Source organism: Rhinolophus sinicus, linkage group LG18 (assembly GCF_036562045.2).
Source record: "Rhinolophus sinicus isolate RSC01 linkage group LG18, ASM3656204v1, whole genome shotgun sequence".
Taxonomy (NCBI): domain Eukaryota; kingdom Metazoa; phylum Chordata; class Mammalia; order Chiroptera; family Rhinolophidae; genus Rhinolophus; species Rhinolophus sinicus.
The window spans coordinates 15837933-15857423 of record NC_133767.1 but is presented as its reverse complement, the minus strand read 5'-3'; the positions used below and the strand labels follow the sequence as shown (position 1 = coordinate 15857423).

Genomic DNA, 19491 nt, shown 5'->3' with positions numbered 1-19491 from the left:
AGTAGGCGGCCCGGGAAGGAGACTGTCGGGGGCCGGAGGTGTGCTTTGGCAGGCGGTGCCTGGGAGGCGGGGGGTTGGTGGGGAGGGCCCGGATAGTGGCGGGGCCCACTGAAGAAGGCGTGACCTATCAGGACGGCTGTTTGAGCTGAGGGCGGAGCTTGGGAGGAGGCGTGGCCTACAGGAAACGCGTAGAGTGGCGTAGGAGGGGCGGGGCCTGGCGTCCTCAGCGGCGGGTCAGCTTGAACCTGGAGCCAGGCATTCCACCCGGCTGTTCCTGGAGCAGAAAGCGGGGCTTCTTTTCTGGCCCCCCAGTGTGTGGAGCTGATCCCTCCCGTTCACAGTCTTGCCTCGGGTCTGGAGAGGGAAGCCCCACTCTCAGGAAGGGACTCGGAAGGCTGGGGGCCTGTTTTGGGGGAGGCTCGGGGTGATTGAGCTCTGCGACCATGGAGGTCAGGGTCATCCCTGTGCTTGAGAACAACTATGTGTGTCTGGTCATCGAGGAGCACACGCGAGAGGCTGTGCCCGTGGACATGGCCATGCCCAAGAGGGTGAGGGCAGGCTGTGGGCCGAGGTAATCTTGGCCAGCGGCCTGCCAGTCCCCCTTCCGAGAGGCTCCCGACCACCCTGGTTGGAGCAGACCCTTCCTGTTTTCTAATCTCTGGTGGTTTGGCGTTCAGAGTTCCTTGATTAGATCTGGGGTATCCCCTGGGATTAGGATTGCCTCTGACTCCTCGTTTCTTTTCCTCTGGTGCCTAACTGCTCCGTACATACTCGGCGCGCTCACTAATTGCTGAATCTCCTCTACCCCCCGCCTGGTCCTGGCCTGCCCGACGCGCTGTGCTCGCCAGACCTGGCGCCCTGATATGGGGAGGGGGGACACTGGACCGTCCGCTTTTCCGTAACTCCCTGGAGATCGTAGGCCGGGAGGGAGGGTCACTGACCATGGTACTGACCATGCACCACCACTGGTGAGGACAGTTGGGCAGGCTGAAGCTCGGGGGGCATTGCCCCTACGCCACCTGGACCGGGTGTGATCTTGCTCCCGCCCACCTGCAGGGACAACGCCGAACTGGCACGTCCGCGGCCGGGGCTGGTGGTGCTGGGAGCGGACGAGTGCCTATGCACGCTAACCCACACACAGGCGCCCTGCAAGAAGCTTTGGGTGAGCCCGCGACAGGCAGGGCCCAAGGGCGCCCTGTCCGCCCGCCTCACACGCCCACCTGCCCCTCCGCCGCAGTTTGGGGCCATCCACGTGTGCTGCTTCCTGATGCCCGGCCACACCTGCAGCCACATGAGCTACTTCCTCTGGGAAGACAAGTGTGTCTGATCCACCTGCCTTGTTTTTGGATACCGCTGCCGCGAGCCCACCCTCCCTAAGTCCCTGTGACCCACCACCTCATCTCTGATTCGCCCTCCTCCCCAGGGGACGCGCTATCCTGGCGGCTTCGGTTGGCACCTGGAGAGCACAGCTCAGCAGATACCATTTCCCTGAAAATAAGACCTAGCCAGACAATCAGCTCAAATGTGTCTTTTGGAGCAATAATTAATGTAAGACTCAGTCTTATTTTACTATATTTACTTATTTTACTATAAGACCATGTCTTATATTAATTTTTGCTCCAAAAGATGCATTAGAGCTGATTGTCGGTCTAGGTCTTATTTTGTAGATATACCAGTGCCTGGTAGAGACCTTGGGCGCCTTGCCTGTTGACAGTGAGCTGCCTATCCCTTCCCCTCCCTCTGGGTCCAGCCTCCCCGCACAACCCACAGGCTGTACACCCTCTTTATGCCAGGACAGGGCAGACTGGGCATGGTAAGGGGGAACACGGGAGGGTGCTGGGGTTGGGGGAAGGTCCAGGCCAGGTGGGGTGAGTGCCTCCCCCATCTGCCCCTGTGGCAGTGCTGTGTAACCTAAGTGCCTCCTTTCTCCAGAAGGTATTCTGTGGCCATGAGCACACACTGGGTGACCTTGAGTTTGTGCAAAGTAGAGCCCTGCAATAACCATGTGAGGGCCAAGTTGTCATGGGCCAAGGTGCGGCTGGTTTTCTCAATGGTGAGGGCTGGAGCAGCACTGCAGGGGCAGTCAGCCATGACCGGTTCAGGGTGATCAGACCTGGCCTAGCCTGGGGTGCGCTGCCAGGCTGAGACTCCCACTGGTGAGGGGAGGGCTAGTGGCCTTGGACCGGGAATGGGGCAGCCTGTCGGACTGACTCGTGAATGGCTGCCTTCAGGGTCCAGACTGGGGCCAGACTGGGCAGGGCAGCCCCTCCTCTGCTCTGGCCCTCAGGCTGGGGCTCAGACAAGGTGTAACAAGACCCTGTGGTTATTCCAGAAGAGGGAGGAGGAAGCCATGCCCACAGCGCGATCCACTCTGGCTCAGGAGCTCCTCTACAACCCCTTCCTGGGGGTGGTGTCCTACCTGGCGTCCTGGGCCTTCCTGTGGGGCAGGCTGGGAGCATATGGCAGGGCCTGAGCCAGTGCGTCTTGGGGGGGCTCTGTGTTCTCCCCATGGACTGCACTTTAGAACCGGCTGGCTCGGGGCCAGCTTGCTGTTGGTGGTGCCTCCCTGGCAGTCACTGGGATACAGAGAGGTGCCGGGGGACTGGTAATTAGGCTGACTGGCACAGTGGAGAAGCTGCTGGAGTCTGTGTGCAAGTTTATCAGGAAGGTGGCTCCAGTGAAGGTCCTGGAGGTGCTCTGAGTGGATGGCCGAGCCACTGCAACCATAGACCTGGGCACTCCTGGCCCTGCGGGGGGGCGGGCTCCTGAGCACACCCTAACTGAACTGAGTCTCATGGACCTGCCCAGGGGCCAGGCAGCATGTTGCCCCCTTCCTCAACCCTGGGGGTGACTGGGACCATAGGAGAATTGCCTCTGGAGCCGTCCACAGCCCCTTCCACTGCCCAGCCTTAGAGGGTGGGCACGCTGGTACTTCCTGGTAGTGGGCACGAGGGCCCCTCTCTGGGGCACACTTGAGCTCTGACACCTGAGTGGGAAACAGCCTAATGAGGACAGGACTTTTGAACTTTGAATAAAGCTTTGAAAGGCCTTTTTTCAATGCTGGCAGAAACTCTTGGAGAGACGCTGTTTCCAGAAGAAGGTCCCTTTATTAGAAGTGGAGCTCGGTGGGGCCTGACAGGCCAAGCCGGGTCTGTCCTCTCTCCCTCTCCCACCCCGGTAAGTGGGCATCCAGCGCTGGAGACAGTACTCAGCTGGAGGGATAACTGAGGCCTGGCACTGACAGAGCCTTCTTCCCATCTGGAACTTGGCCTGGAGAACACAGGTTCTCGGGCCCTGGAGGCCTCAGCTTTGTTAAAATGAAAACCCAGTTCCAGGTGGAGTGGCACCACTTCCCCAGCATGGGGTGTCGTGGGCTGGGGGCCCCTTTCCTCTGCTGCCAAGTGCAATTCGGTTCCCCATGTTGGGCTGTAAGCTTGACCAGCCCAGCAGGTCTGGCCCATTCCAGCTTCCGGGGTAACTCTAGAAATGGGGGAGAGGAACCCTACTTTTGCTCTGCCTTAAGCTCCTCGTGAGACTGGCTAACAGCCTCACCCGCTTGGACCACCACAACCAGGAGGAGCCAGGGCACTGCCCACGGACATGGGTGTGTGGAGAGGTTCTAGAACCCTGTGGAACCTCTGGCCTCCTGTGCTGGCGAGTCCAGGTGAAGTGCAGGCTGGAGTTCACCTTGACTGGCTGTGGGTCCCGAGTCCCAGCTCCATGCGGGTTCCTGTGCGTCCTCACCGCTCACCCAGCATTTTGGGGTGACTTCCTTCCTGGAGACCTGGCACAGCCTCCCCTGGCTGCCGTGGGCCCTCCTACCACCTGATGCTGAGGCCGGAGCTGGCTTTCTCTACTGCGTGGTAGCTCGTGTGCAGTAAGCGGTCAGCCTGCGTGGAGCCCTCGCCGTGCAGCCAGTGCCCGTACAGCTCCTGGACGCCAGGCACGTCCTCTGGAGCCTCTGTCCTGACCATGCCGTACAGCCTCTCGACGTCCTGGAGAAGCTGCTTGTCGGGCGCGTCAGGGGCCTTGAGCTGGCCTCCCCCGTTCAGGCAACCTGGGGCAGAGCAGGATGAGCAAGGGCGAGGGCACAGTCACGGGGGTGTTCACACGCCGGGGTAAAGGCCCCACTCCCGCCCCTCCTGCCCTGTGGGATGCTGCCTGCAGCAGTGGTGCCAGAAGGGCCCCCGTGCAGCCTGCAGGGGGCCTGCGCAGCTACCTGCGGGGCAGGCCATGACCTCCACATAATGGTATGGGCAGCGCCCTCGCTTGAGCTTCTGCACCAGGTTCTGGATGTTGCGGAAACCATAAGCCACGGCGAAGTGCAGCAGGACTCGGCCCTCACTCTCCAGCATCACCTCCTGGAAATCCTTGTTCCTGGAGGCGGGAAGAGACCGCATGTCCCCATTCCCACAGATGCGGTTGCCAACCTCACCTGCTCCCGGTGGGGGACAGTGACGGAGAGGGACGACAGAAAGCTTACTCCACGAGTCGCCAGGTGACCCCACCCCCAGCCTCGGTTTCCTGATCTGTAGAATGGGAACACACTTCCCAGGATGGCCATGCGGTGTGATATCAGACACAAAGCACCACCCTCCCTCTGTGGGATGGGATGTCCCGTCAGGACACATCCTGTGCTGGACACGCCACCCTGTCACCACCAGCTTCCGGGGGCTGTGGACTGCCGTGGTGTGGGCAGGCGATACTGACCCCTACAATGGGGAAACCAAGGCCCAGAGAGCTGTGGCCCATTTACGTGAGCTGGAGGCGAGGGCCAGCTCCTGCCATATGCCGCAGGGTCTGTGCCAAACCCAGCTCACCATCTTCCACGGAGCCCACCTCAGCGAGGGGACCTAGGGCCAAGACAGCCCCAACTGCAGCCCTTGCCACTGACCTCAGAGGTTTATAGGTGATCTCATCCACGTGGATTCCAAAGAGCTCCCGGGCTGCATGCCGGAACACGTGCTCCAGGTAGCCCCCCGAGCCCCCACCTCGATGGCTGATGGGCTCCTGGGCAGACACGCTGCTGCACCTGGGGAGGAGGGCAAGGCCTCAGAGGGCTGCTGTCTGCCCAGGCTTTCGGGTGACTTCCATCTCTCATGGTTGAGGGGTTTGCTTTCTTAGTGGGAACAAGTCGTGGACTCCTGGGGGCTTTGTTGGTGTCAGGTCTCTCGGGGGGTGGGGGGAGCACTGTCCTCTCCATCGAGACACCTGTTCTGGGAGCGCAGACCTGTTTCAAGTTAGGGTCAGCTCTGATGACCACCAGTTAACTGTCCACTGGCCATCTCATGAACTGGACCACCTCTGTGGACTCCGAGACAGACATCGGGCCAGGCACAGAACCAACCAGAAGGAAGCCATGGTGGGAAGAAGAAGGAAGGGACACTGCCCGCTGCCACTGTCCTTCTGCTGCCTCCCAGGACACCTGCAACCCCTAATGTGGACAGCGCTCCGACACTGGATGTATGTTTGTCCCTTCTACGACGGCAGGTGGCGACTTACAGACTATCCAGGGGGGCTGGCTCCAGTTCCGATAGCGAGACCCCTTCTTCTTCCAGCAATTTTAAGACTTCTCCTACGATGGAACCACAGCACAGAGCTTATCAGTAAAAACACAGAACACCAAAGAACACCCGTCATCGGTTTCTCTAGCAACCTGTAATTTGGCACACGGGGCCTGGGTTGGGTGTCCACCCCCCGGCTTGTGGGTGGAGGGTGAACCCGGCCACAGGGGTGAGGGCGGGGACTCCATTTCTGAAGACCCTCAGGAGAGCTGCCCGGCTGCCCCAGGAGGGCACCCACCCTCCCAGTGAGGCGGTGGGGCTCGCACATGCCAGCCCCTGGGCACTCCCCAGGCAGTGCGCCTGTCATATCTGGGCACGTGTTTGTGCAGGGAGACCTTCCCGACTGTCCAGGTGCCCAGGCGTTCATTTTCCTGTCTTTTAAGCATTTGGAGACTCTGTGCGGCTGCTCAACTCAGAAATGGGGTGACCCACTGCGCCAGAGTGGCGGACAAGCCTCTCCAGCCTTCTTGTGCAGACTGTTTTAGAACAAACACTGGGGGACTCGTCTGCTACAGGTCCCTGAGACGATGGGACAGCTGCACACGCTGACCTGGCTCTGAGGGAAGGTCCCTGCCTCCTGCCAGGCCCTGGGGCTCCCTGCACAGGGGATGGCAGCTCCAGCAGAGCCTGTGGGCAGGACCTGGGTGATGCCAGCCTATGCCCTGGGCTTGAGGACCACACCAGGAGGTGTGGGGGCTCAGGGTGGCGGGACCCAAACCTGTCGTGACAACACAATCCACGTCGCGTGTCTGGTGCTCCTGGCTGAAAAAGTCGGGTCTGGACGCTTCCAGCTTTTTGTCGTAGCAGGGCATCACTGTCACGTGGTAGATCTTGTCAGGGGTCACACACTGCACGGAGAGACATGGAAACATGGAGTCACTGCCGTACCCCAGCAGTAAAGGGGTCCTGTTAGGGGGAGGTGGGGTGATATCGCAACACGGTGGCCAGGGCACGACCACGCCCTGCAGGCCTTGGGTCCTCTTTCAAGACAGGGACACGGAATCATTCATGGCTGGGCAGTCCCCGTTACCTGCTGCCGGGCAAAGAAGTCCTTGACCAGGGAGCCCATGACCTGCTGTGGGGACCGGGCCGTGCTGACGTAGGGAATGATGCTGTTCCCGTGGGTCTTCTCGGCATAGCAGATCCAGCCTGCGCCGACACAGAGCAAAGGAAGAGGCTCGGAAGCCGCCTCTCACCAGCTTGGCAGCGACATGACATTCTGGGGGTGGACCCGCTTGTACAAGGAGTGCCATCCCATTAAAGAATGTCACCATCACATGTTTCTAGCATCCACAGGAAGTGACTACAGGTGAATCTCAGGGCAGCGCCTGCGTCTCTAGCCTGTTCCAGCTGAGCGCTCAGCACCCCCCCCCCACCCATTCCCACTACCCACGTCGAGCTGATCTCATGTCTGCAGTGTGAGCGCACCTGGGCAGGCGGAAGTCAGCACAGGCAAGGCCTGTTTGGAGTCGGTCTGTGCCCGGAATCGCCGCACGAACTCTCGCTGGCTCTCCAGGAGACTGAAGTTCCTTGAGAAGGCGGTATCGAACACATAGTGCGCCCCTGCAAGGCAAGCACGGCTCTGAGCCCCACAGACCATGGCCGCAGTGGAAGGCAATGCCAGCCAGGCTCCCAAGAACAGGGGCTCTGCCTCCCACAGTGGCCACAGGAAGCGTGCAGTTCTGGGGTCACAGGATGCGCTGGGGTTGTGGATGGCCTATGTTGCCACCTGGGCAGCTTGCATGTGACCACCAGCTTCTTTTGTCTGCATCCAGCAGCTCCCATGGTGCCCAGGACATCGGCCTGCACCCGGCTCACCCCACATCCTCCCAGCCCCACTCCCGGCACACAGCATGTGGCCATTTGCTCTGAGCCAGACCCAGCACAGACCTGGGAAATGTGTCTTGATAATAGTCATTCAAAAACAACACAAAGAGTGGGTGAATTATAGACTCGGGGGAGTGCAATGTCAGGATTCAGATGGTTTGCTCTTAAAAGGCACTGCTCTCAATCCCTAAGCAAAAACTTCAAGCTGAAGTCAAACTCAGAATAGAGTTCCGGATGTGTTTAAGTTTAGTGACTCGGAGGCGTGAAGAGCCCCCGCCCCGCCACCAACGCCCCTCTGTTCCAAGCTATCACGCGCAGCACCCAAGGTTCCCCGCCTACCTAGTTTTTTAAAGAATGCAGTTAACTTCCTGGCAGTATCTGTAGGATTCAGCTGAAATCTCACAGCCAGCGATGCTCTGGATTGGGGTGAGACCGAAATGACAATCAGCCTCTGCTGACCAGGCGCCAGTGTCTGCAAAACAAGGACCACACCGCTCACGTGGCACATTTTATAGAGACCCCCGGTGGGCTAGACCTGGTGGGAGCAGCCCTCGCTCTGTCAGGGTGTGTCATTGTTATATACATAGAACCCAAAGCTTAGGGCCTGATACTTCATTGTCGAAATATGGACAAGTGAGTCTCCGAGATGCCACTGACAAGACTTAAAAATGTGGGGGTCCCTAGAGACACAGGGCAAAAGTCACCGGGAGAGGAGCTGCCCTTGACAGCATGAATGAACGAAGGACGCTGGGGCTCATGTTGGGTTACAGCAGTCTCAGAGACCACCCACCACTTACCTTATTGGCATCTAGAACCTTCCGTAGCTCCTCGTGGCTCTGCTGAGTGATAAGCACAGTCTCGGCTGAGGTGACACAGCCACTGCACGCCAGGCAGTCATCCAGTGAGATCTTGGCCTTCTCTAGCTTCCGTGTCCCTCCGTCCTAGAAGCACAAGAACCCAGTAAGCAAAGGGCCCCTCTGCACGAGGACACAGAACGCTCAGGACAATGGAACCTATAGGACACTTTGATTCTCTCGCTCATAACACCAATAACCAACACGGTAGCTGGCTGCCTTTATGGGCCACTAAGTGTTTAAGTTATTTATTACAGAAATACTTGTACGTGTTCTACATTTAAATAGCACCATCAAGTTCTAACTTGGGTAAAAAGTCGGCTGGAGGCTTGTGACTCTCCACAGAGGTCCCGGAGAGGTCACAATCGTGGGGCTGTGAGGACAGGAAAATTCCAAAGGCCAGGCTCTAAAAGGAGGAGGAAGAGAAAGGCAAGGGCGAGGATGAAGGAAGGAGAGGGACAGGTGAGGACAGAGGGAGGAGATGGTGGAGCCTGTGCCCCGTGGGCTTTGCCCGCTTAGCTCCAGCACCCACAGGAGTTGGGAGAGATGCAATAAGCAGCAACAAGTCAGCAACAAGGCCAAACAGACACAGAACTTGGTGTACAAGTCGAGCCTCCAGGCTGACGCTCAGCGACTCTTCTTAGATACAGATGCTTCTAGCCGAGCCCCTTCACTCCCTCTGCAAACGCAGGGCTGGTCTGAGCCAAGGCCAGGTGAGCTGCAGGGGCTGAGAATACGACCAGAGGGCCGAGGAGATGAGAACTCCCTTCCAGCTAACCTCACTAGGCCTGCGCTTTGCACCAAAGCCACCATCTGAGCTCCAGGTGGACTTTTAGAGTCCGATTGGCCTAAAGGCCTGGGATGCAATTCTGTATCAAACAATAGTCTGATGAGCTTCCCAACTTCCCTCCAAATCAAGCACTGCTGCTCTGGACAGTGGAGCACACTGGCATCCCAACCTTGATGGGTCCCTTCATTTGTGGGACCTGTCCTGAGGTGTCCCTTCCTTAAAAAGGACCTGGTCCCCATGCTGTGCCAGGCTCAGGCGGGAGCCCTGATGTGCTGCTGGCTCCCCCTCCTGCACCAAGTGAATAGTCGGCTTTCTCCCTGTAAATCGTTATTTGCTGTCCATCCCCACCAGGAGTCTCCCTGGGGCTCCTCTTCCTGCTTGGAAGGGGTTCCTGGGCTGGATGCACCCAGTGCCTGTGGTCCAAGGGCTGGCACAGACGTTCTTGAGAGTCCAAACGGCAGACGGGCAGAGTGAATTTAACACCGTTAGACCAGGAACTTATCATTGCTTAATTATACAAGAAGTATCTGTTCACTAAGAAGAACAAGGGGACTGAAATGGAAAATCTTATGTAATTAGAACACACAGAGAGACAGAGAGACAGAGGGAGGGAGAGGAAGATGAGAACCACCATCTCCGCAAAGAGTCCCCAGTACAGAACAAATCAAGCTCCATGTTCAGCCTGTGTCTGCTGCGGCCCCCCTGCCATCCCTGCTCTCTCAGGCGCCCTGACTGCCAGAGAATTGGACCTGTGAAAAAGGACTGGTGAGCTGTGGGAGGGCTCATGGTCACTGCACTCATGATTGGGTGGAGCGGTGGAACGTGTCTCAGATCATCCGAGCTTGAACCTACCTGACTGACTTGGAAGTAACTCCCGTCATCTTCAATGTGGATCTTGGCCACTCCGCTTCCCAGCGTCTTATCCACCTTTATGGGCTTGATGCATTCCTGTACCAGAAGAGACCCCAAACCTGGCCTGAGTGGACAGAGGCTCCTGAAGAAGAGGGGTGGCCTGCTGGCGCACCAGGCACACGTTTGAACACCCTGCTGGCATTGAGGGTCATGCTGCAGGTCATAGTCAGATGAAGGTGGTGCTAACCGGGCCTACATGCTGGCCTGTCAACAGACATGGCCAACTCTGACCTTTATCCTTCTCAGAGTAAACTAGGAATGTGGCCACTCTGGGAGAGCCAGTGGCCAATGTTACATTGGCTATTGACAGCAAGCCAAGGAGTGGGCAGGAACGCATTGCTTGGAGGTCACCTTCCTGCCCAGTGTCCCAGAAAAAAGTTCATTCCTCTCCCTTCCTCCCTGAGTTCTTGCCGTCTGCCTCCTCACCACTAGGAGAACCTTATTGGCCGTGGCCTTCCCAAACATGATCATTTTGAGAAAGGCGGGGCTGAGGTCTGTCTGAGCTCACCCCTGCGTGGGGGTGGGGGTGCCCCCCATCCGGGGACTCAGCTATGACCCTCCCAGCCCTGAGCCTGCACAGCTGGTGGCAACTGATAGGCAGGTACTGGATAAGAGCAAGGCTGTCTGTCAAGTGTAGCTGTCCTGTCCCCTTTAGGGACAAGCTCCGTCCCCTTCCCAGAGTGCCCTCCGATGACGACCACACACCCTGACATTTACTGGGCAGTCACTCGTGAGATTCTAGCGGTCCAGCTCCTTTGCTCTAGTAACTGGGGTGGGATATCCCACCTGTTTACAAAGAAGAAACTGTGGCTCATAGGAGCTTGGCAGGAACTTCCTGGCCCCAATCCTGAGCCCACCTCCCCCCAGCTGGGTGACTCTGGCGGCAACTGCCTGGCACCCTCCGGCTTCCGTGTACCCATCTGTGAAGGGATAAACGGCACTCCCCTCACCCGGTCGCCCTGAGGGCAACGTGACAACCAGCTCCTACTTGCCTTATTGGGCTGTGTGGGAGGAGAGCCCCCGGGCCCAAACCCTTGGACTTGACCTTGGGCACAGTAACCCGGTGGGGGCACTGCCCTCCCTGGCTTCAGTTTCTTCGTCGGTGGAGAGACGTCTAGAGCGCCAGCGACCCCGGGGGCGCAGGCCGGGGTCCCTGGGTTCCGATCCCATTTCTCAGGGAGAGAAACTGAGCTGGAAGGGGATTCCCCCCCTACCGCGCAAGGCGACCGCCCACCCGAGCTAGCCCACCCGAGCTAGCCCACCTGAGACGGCCCGATGAAGTCATCTAGGTCCGTCAGCTGCAGCGCGCCGCTGAAGGGCGACGCCATTGCGGCCACACTGCCGCCGGACGCTGGGCTTGGGAGTCACCAAACGTCGCAAAATGATGGGTTGTTCCGCCACACTGCCGGAAAGCGCCCCCACGCGGCGCATGCGTGTCTGGCCCTGCGACCGAGTGTGTGGAGGGCGCGCGCCCCCTGCTGGCGGGCCCCGTCCCGCGGGGGAGCGGACCGAACTCCCGCTCTGTAGCTTCTTGGTCTCCTGGGCGCGGGCTCAGGGGCCGCGTGGACACGAGTGACATCACTCTCATTAACCCAGTGCTCACCTGTCGGCCAGGTGTGGCCCTGGGGTCCCCGCCCCGGGACCTCGCAGAGCAGCAGCCTTGCTTTACTCGGTTCCAGACGCAGCCCAAGACCCCAGAATGGCGCCGGGCACACAAAGGCAACAGTTTCTGTTGCAGAGTGAAGAAAATGAAAGGGACAGAGATAGGGAGCGGTGCTCACAACCCCCGAGCTCAGGCAGAGCCTTGGGTTCTGGGAGGGAGCCCACGGAGCTCCTCTCACGCCCCACCACACCCTCTTTTATTTCGGAGACCAGCCTCAGAAAACTCCATTTTCCTATAAGATTTTAAAACCTGAAACAGGGCTGCTGCTGTCGGATTCAATTCTTGAGCCATTTATAAAACGTGTCAAGTCCAGATATACATTAAATTATCACTTTTTGTTGGGGCTTTTCAGAAAACTCCAATGGTCGAGTCTGGCCGGTCCCTGGGCCTAGCTCTGTAGGTGCCCGGAAAGGCTCAGCCCCAGAGCATATGCAGTAATCCCACGTGCCCGAGAGCACAGCCCAGCCGGGAGCCTGCCCTTCTTGGGGTTCCCAGACATGGACTCCCACACCTGCGTGAGGGTTTACTGTGTGGTCCAGGGACCTGAGACCACCCGCTGGTGCCACCTACTCAAGCCCCTGAAGCTGCACCTCTTGGCTCCAAAGACAGGATCTTCTTTCCCAGCAGCTGCCCCAGGTAGGCTTCCCGGCCGCACCTGTCCCCCGTCCTGGCCATGCCAGACCAAGGTCTGAGACGTGATGCGTGAAATCTGAACAGTCCCACTATTTATAACGAAATGAGCACAACATAAACAGCTTCACTGCAATGCCTCAGAGTAGGTTTGCTAAAAATTTGTGAGAGTAACAAGTGCTGTTGGGATTGGGGGCAGGATAAGGGTCGGTTAGGTTGGGGTGATGAAGAGAATTTATAGTGGAGGGGGCTTTGGCTGAGGCTGGGGGGCAAAGGATGGTCCTCATTTGGGGGCATGGGGAGGGTTCTCCCAATACTGGAAGGAGGGTGTTTGACATATAGATATGCAGGACAGGTTTCAATCTGTCCCCCCTCTTTCTTCCACCGCCCCTGCCCCCACTCCTGTTCAAGCTGTTGTTTCTCAGCCTAGTTGTGTAGGACACAGCTCCCTGGCCCATGCTGGTGTTATGAGACTTGCCTTGCGCTCCCCCCGGCTGAGACGGTCGGCCACTCACAGCAGCTCACGGCAGCTCTTGCCAGCTGCCGGCCACTCACAGCAGCACATGGTAGCCCATGGCTGCACACAGCAGCCTGTGGCAGCACTCAGCAGCACATGGCAGCTCACGCCAACCTCCAGCTGCTCTCAGCAGCCCAGCTCCAGGGAGAGCCGTTGTTCACAATCTTAGCTGTAGAGGCCGCAGCTCACTGGCCCATGTGAGAATCGAACCTGTGACCGCGGCTTAGGAACACCGCGTTCCAACCACCTGAGCCACCGGGCCGGCCCAGGTTTCAGTTTTTAAATGGGAAAATTGTATGCTATGTGTGAACTGATATCTCAGTAAAACTATTTATAAAACGAGGGGGCTAGAGGCTGCCGCTCAACCTGGCTGCCCCAAGGTGGCCCCGAGAGGCCAGGCAGTAAAGTACGTCTAGGTCTGCCCAGGTTTGAACCATTGGTCCTGTGGTCCCTGTAGGAGTGCCTGGGTGACTATGTCCCTAGAGACCCTTGGGCTCTAGTGCCAACATGATGCCTCACCTCCGGTGTGTCTGCTCTCATATTTTGCAAATTGTTTCATCATCATCATTAGCAAGTATTTACCGTGCACGTCCCATGTGCAATACCAGACTTTGCACATATATGTGTGTGGGGGCAACTCGTGGGTCAGCTGAGGACATGTGGAGGGGCCATGGGTCCTGTGGCCCGGCTGGCTGGCCTGTGCAGCTGCTGTGACACCGTGACTGTGTGTGTGCACCCCTTTCCCTGAGCTGGAATAGGTGCGAAACTTAGCCTCTGCTCTAGATGTGCCCACAGGACCCCCTTTGCCCAAAGCCGATCACCTGATCATTGGATGGGAGCAGGCGTGGTTTCCGAGTTTGTAGGGTTGCCTGTCTCCTCCCGCGGGTGGGTGTCAGTTTTAGCCTCTGAAGGATTGGCCTTGCGCTAGTGTCTTGCGGCTGCTGTAACAAAGGACCACACACTGCATGCGGGTTTAAAACAACAGAAGTTTATTCTCTCAGTTCTGGAGGCCATTAGTCAGAAATCAAGGTGGACTCAGGCTTGTATCCCCTCCTACAGCTCTGGGGGAGGATCCTTCTGCCGTGTCCAGTCTGGGGGGCTCCAGGTGGTCCTAGGCTTGGGGCAGCATCCCTCCAGCCTCTGCCTCCATGGTCACATGACTCCTGTGTGTCTTCTGTCTCTTCTTTTCTAAGGACACTTGTCATTGGATTTAGGGCCCACTGTAATCCAGGATGATCTCATCTAGAGATCCTTAATTATATCTGCAAAAACTCTTTTTCCAAATAAGGTTCCATTCACAGGTTCTGGTTGAACATATCATTGGGGGTCAGGGGTTGCCACCAGTCAGCCCACCACAGCCACATGTCCCGGTTTCTGTGGGACCCTCAGGCGTCAGAGGACCGGTGCATAATGGGATTTGTCTCACCAGGTCGTACCCACCTACCACAGGGGATGGGCCCGCCCTCGGGGGACAGGTGGGGTGGAGGGGACACAGCCTGGGACACGCCCAGGCTGAGAGCCTCATGGGCTGTGCTGCAGAGCCGGGCCTGGGCCAGCGGGTGTCTGTGCAGGGCAGTCAGCCTGTGCGCAGTGGGACTGAAACAACCCAGGGTGGGGACAAGTCAAAGGTATTTTGTCTTTTCCAAAGTAAATGAAATGTTTCCTAAACATGTGATTTCAAAATGGTTGTTGAATTCGCCAATGTTTTGAGGGTTAAGGCCCCCAAAGAAATTGGACAGAAGTGGGGTTCGCTCCTCCCTGCTCCGCATGGCTGACATGCCTCCCTGGTTCTGTCCACAAGACCCACCAAGACAACCGTGTGAGGCAGGGCGGGGTGGGGAGGGGCGGCCAGCGACCACAGGGGAGGGGGCTTCCTGCTGCTGCCCCCAGCACTGCAGGATCACCTCCTGAGAGCTGCACATACTAAGTTTGGGGGCCCAGGAACTGCCAGGTGGGAGGAGTGGGGTGGGGGCTGGATCCACAAGCCCCTGCCTGGTCATGGAACAAAGGATGGGTTTCCCAGTGGCCTGGCTCAGGCAACCATCTGCGTACAGGGCCGGCCTCTTATCCAACCAAGAGGCTCTGGCCTTCCGCCCCCGCCCCCAAGCTGTTTGTAAACCAGGGATTATTTAGTTTGTTTGTGTGGACAGCCAGCTCGGCTTCTCCTTACCATGTGGGGGTCTTCATGCTTGGAAGGTTCTGGATTGATCAGTCTGATCCCTGCCAGTCATGGGTGCCTCTCCCTGTCTGGGTGGACCGTCTCCAAGCCTGTCCCTACAAACCCTTCCCCACCTCTCCGAGGGTTCTCCAGGCCCTGAGTGCTGGGGTGCAGGGGGAGGGGTGAGAAAGGGCCCCCACGTGTGTGCGTTCTGGTGCCTGCTCCTCAGAATTTGAGAGAGAAAGCAGTCTTTTGTAGGAAAACAGTCACTGGTGGCTATTTGGCCCCGAGCCCCACGGGACATCCTGGGATTTGCGAAGCAAGACTTGCATCCCTGGGTTGGTGTTTTATGTGTTGAAGGGAATTACTGAGGGCAATGAGCACATCATTAGTGCCGTAATCAACACGCGGCACCTTCCCACAGGGGCCGCCACATCTTGTCAACAGGTGTGATGTGGCAGCAGTCCTGGGAGGCCGGGCCCAGGGCACAATTAGCCACTAATGAGGAGGTCTGCTGTGACTGCTGCTCCAAAGGCACCAGGCCAGGGTCTGGGTGAGGAGGAGGGTCAGAAAGGGCTCTGGGGACCCTTCAGGGGTCCTCCCGCTGCTCCAGTCCCGGTGGGGCTGCAGGAAGCAGCAGAAAGAGCTGGTCATGGAGCGGGCCTCGCTATGCAGTAGAACACCTGAGATCCTTGGAAGGACAGGTACACTGCACACCTGGCCACAGGCATGCAAGGTTGGCCCTGCCCCAGCCCCTGGAGGCTCGACTAGGGGAGCCAGAGGCCACAAGTCTGTGGGGACAGTGGACCAAGCAGCACCAACGGGCAGGCGGAGAGGAGAAGCCCCCTCCTTGGTCTGACCGTGTGCTGGAGGGAGAGAGCCAGGAGGGCATGGGGGCACAGCAGTTCCACCCTCTGTCACTGGGCATCCAGGCTGCCTGCTCTGCTTTCTTGGGAGAGCGGCATGAGGCTGGTCAGGCCCAAGCACCAGTTGCAAAGCAGCAGGCTCGTGTAGGGCGACTCTCCGCAGGGGGCCTGCTAACCTGCCTGTCTGGGGTGCGTGGCAGCCGGTTTGCAGCTGGTATTCTGCGTGTCCCCTCGCCTGCCGTGTTAGAGCGTCATGGCCATGGCCGCCGCATTAGAGCACCATGGCCAGGGGCCCCTGAAGTGGCTCCGCACTCGTACTTTGTACTCAGCCCCTCACGTCATCAAGGGGGCCATCTGGGCATCTGGGAAGCATGTGCCTTGTGGCATAGCAGTGGGTGGCTGGGTGGGACGGGGGATCCCTTGGGAGCCCCCAGCTCCAGGGCCTGGGAGCCACGCAGCCACTGGCAGCCCGGCTGGTTTTCTCTGTATATTTTTACTGGTTTGTGAAAGTCAGGCCTGGTCTGCTGACCGTGGGAGAGTCACCCCGGAAACTGCATTTGGGCCCCCAGCAGTCCAGCCTGGGGAGTTCGCCGTTTGTGAGATTGTGGGCGCTCCCCCAGAGACCCCACCCCAGCCTCCCTTCGCTCTACCCCTGACAGTCTCCTTTGGGGCTGGCCCCCAACACCCAGTTCAGCTACAGCAGCTGGGAGTAGGGGGGCCCCTGCACCCTGCATAAGAGGAGGTGTTTCTCATGCGGGGGCTCTGGCATCTCTAGAGGAGGCAGCCACGGCCTTGGTGTGGGCGGGGGGAGTAGGAAGCCACTGTGTGTGCCGGGGGACGTGTCCTACCCCGCTCCGGCCCCAAATTCACTGAGATCCTGGATCTCTCTGTCTCTGGCCTCAGTTTCCCTTCTGTGGTGGGCGTGGAGTTGGTGACCTGGGGCCACCCCAGCCCGGGCAGTTCTGACGCACCTCCAGGGTCATCCCCGGGGTCTTCGGCACCCTAACCTGGGCTGCTGCTCCCAGAGGCCACCCTGACCGCAGGAGGTGGTCAAGGTGGGACAGGCGTGTGTGTGTGTGTGTGTGTGTGTGTGTGTGTGTGTGTGTGTGAGTGACATGAATTCTTGGAGGTGGGAGCGTGCTGGGAGCCAGAAGACACTGGAGAAGCAAACTTACCCTCTCACGGCCACCAGGGCCAGTCTGGGCCAAGGCCTGCCACATGGAATTTGTCCTGGGGAGTGATAAGGTCATCATACGCATCAAGGGGCTTAAGAAGGACCAGCCACATCGGGTTGGTAGTGCCAGGCAGGCCCAGGCCAAGCCTGGGATCATGGGGGGAGGGGCTGGGCGGGCCACCCCAGGTGCCTTGGCCAAAGCAGCCTCAGACCGCCCCAGACGCCGGGAGCCAGTCCCGAGCCCACTGGGCGGCTCCGTGGGGCGCTAGTCCAGGCCTGGCCACGTACAGCTCCAGGTAATGGTGCCTGAGGAAACGGGGAAGGTGGCCAGCTGGGCTGGCACGAGTCTATCCAGGACCTGGGCCTGGGGGCAGGTACTGCCCCATCAGCCTGGCCCCCCCACCCTGACGCCTGGCATCTGTCCCACCCCAAGGCACCCACTCCCGCGAATTCCCCCTCCCTTCTCTGTCCCCTCCCCTTGCTCACACCACTGAGCCTCAGGTGCCAGGGCAGCAGGTGTGTGGTTGGCGAAGACGCTGTTTCCCAGGCCCGCATCCAGCCACAGTGGGGAGTTTGTGCCCCTGCTCACGGGGACATGTGTGAGAGTGAGGGCACTCAGGGGCCTTCTCCGCCCACATGTGGTTCACACCCGTCGGGGCCCAAACCTGGGCCCTGGGGCGGGGCCTTCTGGGTCCAAGCCTGACTTCTGATCCTAACGAGGACTGCCCCTGAGCCCGGCCCATCCGCTGCTCCCAGCGACGGTGGTGGGATGGGGCATCGGGCTTAGGGTGGCCCTGCCCGCTGCCCTCACCCCCAGATGCCTTGTAGGTCGGGAAGTTTCTGCAGCCCCTCACTCTGAGGTCAGGGCACGTGGGTGGGGTCATCACACAGGCACCCCCAGGCCTAGCACCAGAGCCGCCCTCCCATCCCTGCCAACTCCTTCGTCTGCGAGAAGGTGTCACAGATATCCGCTGGGATCCTGCCAGGATGGCGCTTTCCACAGGCAGCAGGAAGAGCCGCAGGCAAGCATAGAACTAGAGCAAGATGTCCTGGTGGTGCTGCCTGGGAGCCAGGCCCAGGGTGTGGGGACAGGTCCAGGAGGAGGCCGCTGGGGTAGCTCTGGGCAGCTGGGCCTGTGGAACAGGGGTCAGCTGGGCGAATGGCAACCCTCCCTGCCCACCCCAGAATCAGGCCAGCCACTCACGCGCCAGTGAGCCTGGGAGACAGGCCAGGGCATTGGGGAGCATCGGGGTGGGGCAGCGCATCTGGAAGCACAGCCTGTGCAGCCAGCTGGGTTGGGGGCAGCCCCATGATGGTGCCCATTCCCTGACACTGCCACGCCATGTTGCGGGGGGTTCCGGGGCCCCGGATCCAGCTGTGCATGAGCTTCCTCGGCTCCTCTGAGAAGGTATGGAAGGCCACGTCCAGGACAGCCATGTTGAGGGGATGGTTGGATGAGGGTTCAGGAGGCCAGGGGCCACCCCAGCATCAGGGGTTCTGCGGGGACGCTCACAGACTCCAATGGGCCCAGGTCTTGGGCAGCGGCAGCAGCAGGCAGGTGGGCACGCAGGCTGCAGGGCTGCTTCTGGCTGGCCTGTGTCCACCCTGGGTCCTAGTCCACAACCCCTATCCTGGAACCTGGCCTGGGTCCCCCACCCTTGGATGAAGCAGTCCCAGCTCTGCGCATAGCCCCACACCTGTTGGGGGGTAGGGGGTATGCACATGGTTTCCAGCTGGGAGCAGTTGTGAACAGGGCAGGGGTCACAGAGGCCAGGAAGAGGGTCAGCAGCCCTCAGAACCTGCCCCTGAGGTCATCGGTGGCCAAGGTGAGGTGGAATCTGGCACCATCAATGGAACACAGCCTCCAGGATGATGGTGCACCCTTCTGGAAGGAGGGGAGAGGGGCTAACTTCCCAGAGTCAGTAAGACTGGGCCAACCAAGGAAGGCCTCCTGGAAGAGGCAATCTGGAACAGAGACCTGTCATGAGACCCAATGACAGGTCTGTTCCAGGCTCCAGGCCTGGACTCTGGTCTCCTTTTCTATTTTGCCCACATTGGGGGACAGATTTTTTTTTCAGAAATCAGAGCAGGAACCAATCTATTGAGTTCAGGGCACAGCTCCTGCCATCTGGGAACACAGTCCTGCGAGGGGAGCTGGCTGGCTGCACTAGGCCTCACAGAGAATATCACATTATGCGTCCACATCAGCAATCCAACCAGCAAAGCCAGAAGTGACTATTTATTTAACTTCTTAGATGTGACTGGAAGTATCCTGATGAGGAACAGGTTTAGCCATGTGAAAATAAAAGAAAAAACGTTTAAAAAAATTGTGTAGAATAAACAAACCCAAAGTTGTTTTGTTCATTCAGAGTAAAATGACCAACAATAGCTTCAGGGCAGGTCCTTGAATCCCACAGGGAGCCTGACAGCGAGCAAGGTCAAATAGGGGTCCTGTGTGAGGGTGTGTAAGGGATGAGAGGTGAGCAAGAGGCCAGCTGTGCGCCTGAGTGCGTCCTGCAAAATGCCAAACCACGAT

At 58.9% G+C, this 19491-nt stretch overlaps 3 protein-coding genes across 3 annotated transcripts in view; 2 read left to right on the top strand and 1 right to left on the bottom strand.

Moving 5' to 3' along the window:
- The window catches only part of LOC109460627 (mesothelin), a 32419-nt gene that overhangs the window by 258 nt on the left and 12670 nt on the right, over nucleotides 1–19491 (top strand). The window lies entirely within an intron of this gene.
- Nucleotides 12–3094, top strand: HAGHL (hydroxyacylglutathione hydrolase like). Its single transcript, XM_074323023.1, is given in 7 exon segments — nucleotides 12–550; nucleotides 906–968; nucleotides 1057–1321; nucleotides 1323–1383; nucleotides 1901–1979; nucleotides 1981–2032; nucleotides 2333–3094. Coding segments are annotated over 7 exon segments (768 nt in total). The 5' UTR covers nucleotides 12–443; the 3' UTR covers nucleotides 2474–3094.
- Nucleotides 3088–11360, bottom strand: CIAO3 (cytosolic iron-sulfur assembly component 3). Its single transcript, XM_019756203.2, has 11 exons — nucleotides 11210–11360; nucleotides 9888–9983; nucleotides 8189–8332; nucleotides 7731–7863; nucleotides 6993–7127; nucleotides 6595–6713; nucleotides 6283–6412; nucleotides 5503–5575; nucleotides 4895–5032; nucleotides 4220–4377; nucleotides 3088–4057 (listed from the first exon to the last, which is right to left on the bottom strand). Exons 1-11 carry the CDS (start codon nucleotides 11273–11275, stop codon nucleotides 3819–3821), a joined length of 1431 nt encoding a protein of 476 aa, XP_019611762.2. The 5' UTR covers nucleotides 11276–11360; the 3' UTR covers nucleotides 3088–3818.

What these genes read in the sequence shown, in the direction of transcription:
- CIAO3 (XM_019756203.2), bottom strand. Translation starts at nt 11,275, where the DNA reads ATGGCGTCGCCCTTCAGCGGCGCGCTGCAGCTGACGGACCTAGATGAC. An exon ending in GCTGACTTCCGCCTGCCCAG is followed by an intron (nt 6,714 to 6,992) that starts GTGCGCTCACAC and finishes GTGTCGGCGCAG; the next exon opens with GCTGGATCTGCTATGCCGAG. An exon ending in ATCACCTATAAACCTCTGAG is followed by an intron (nt 4,378 to 4,894) that starts GTCAGTGGCAAG and finishes TCCCGCCTCCAG; the next exon opens with GAACAAGGATTTCCAGGAGG.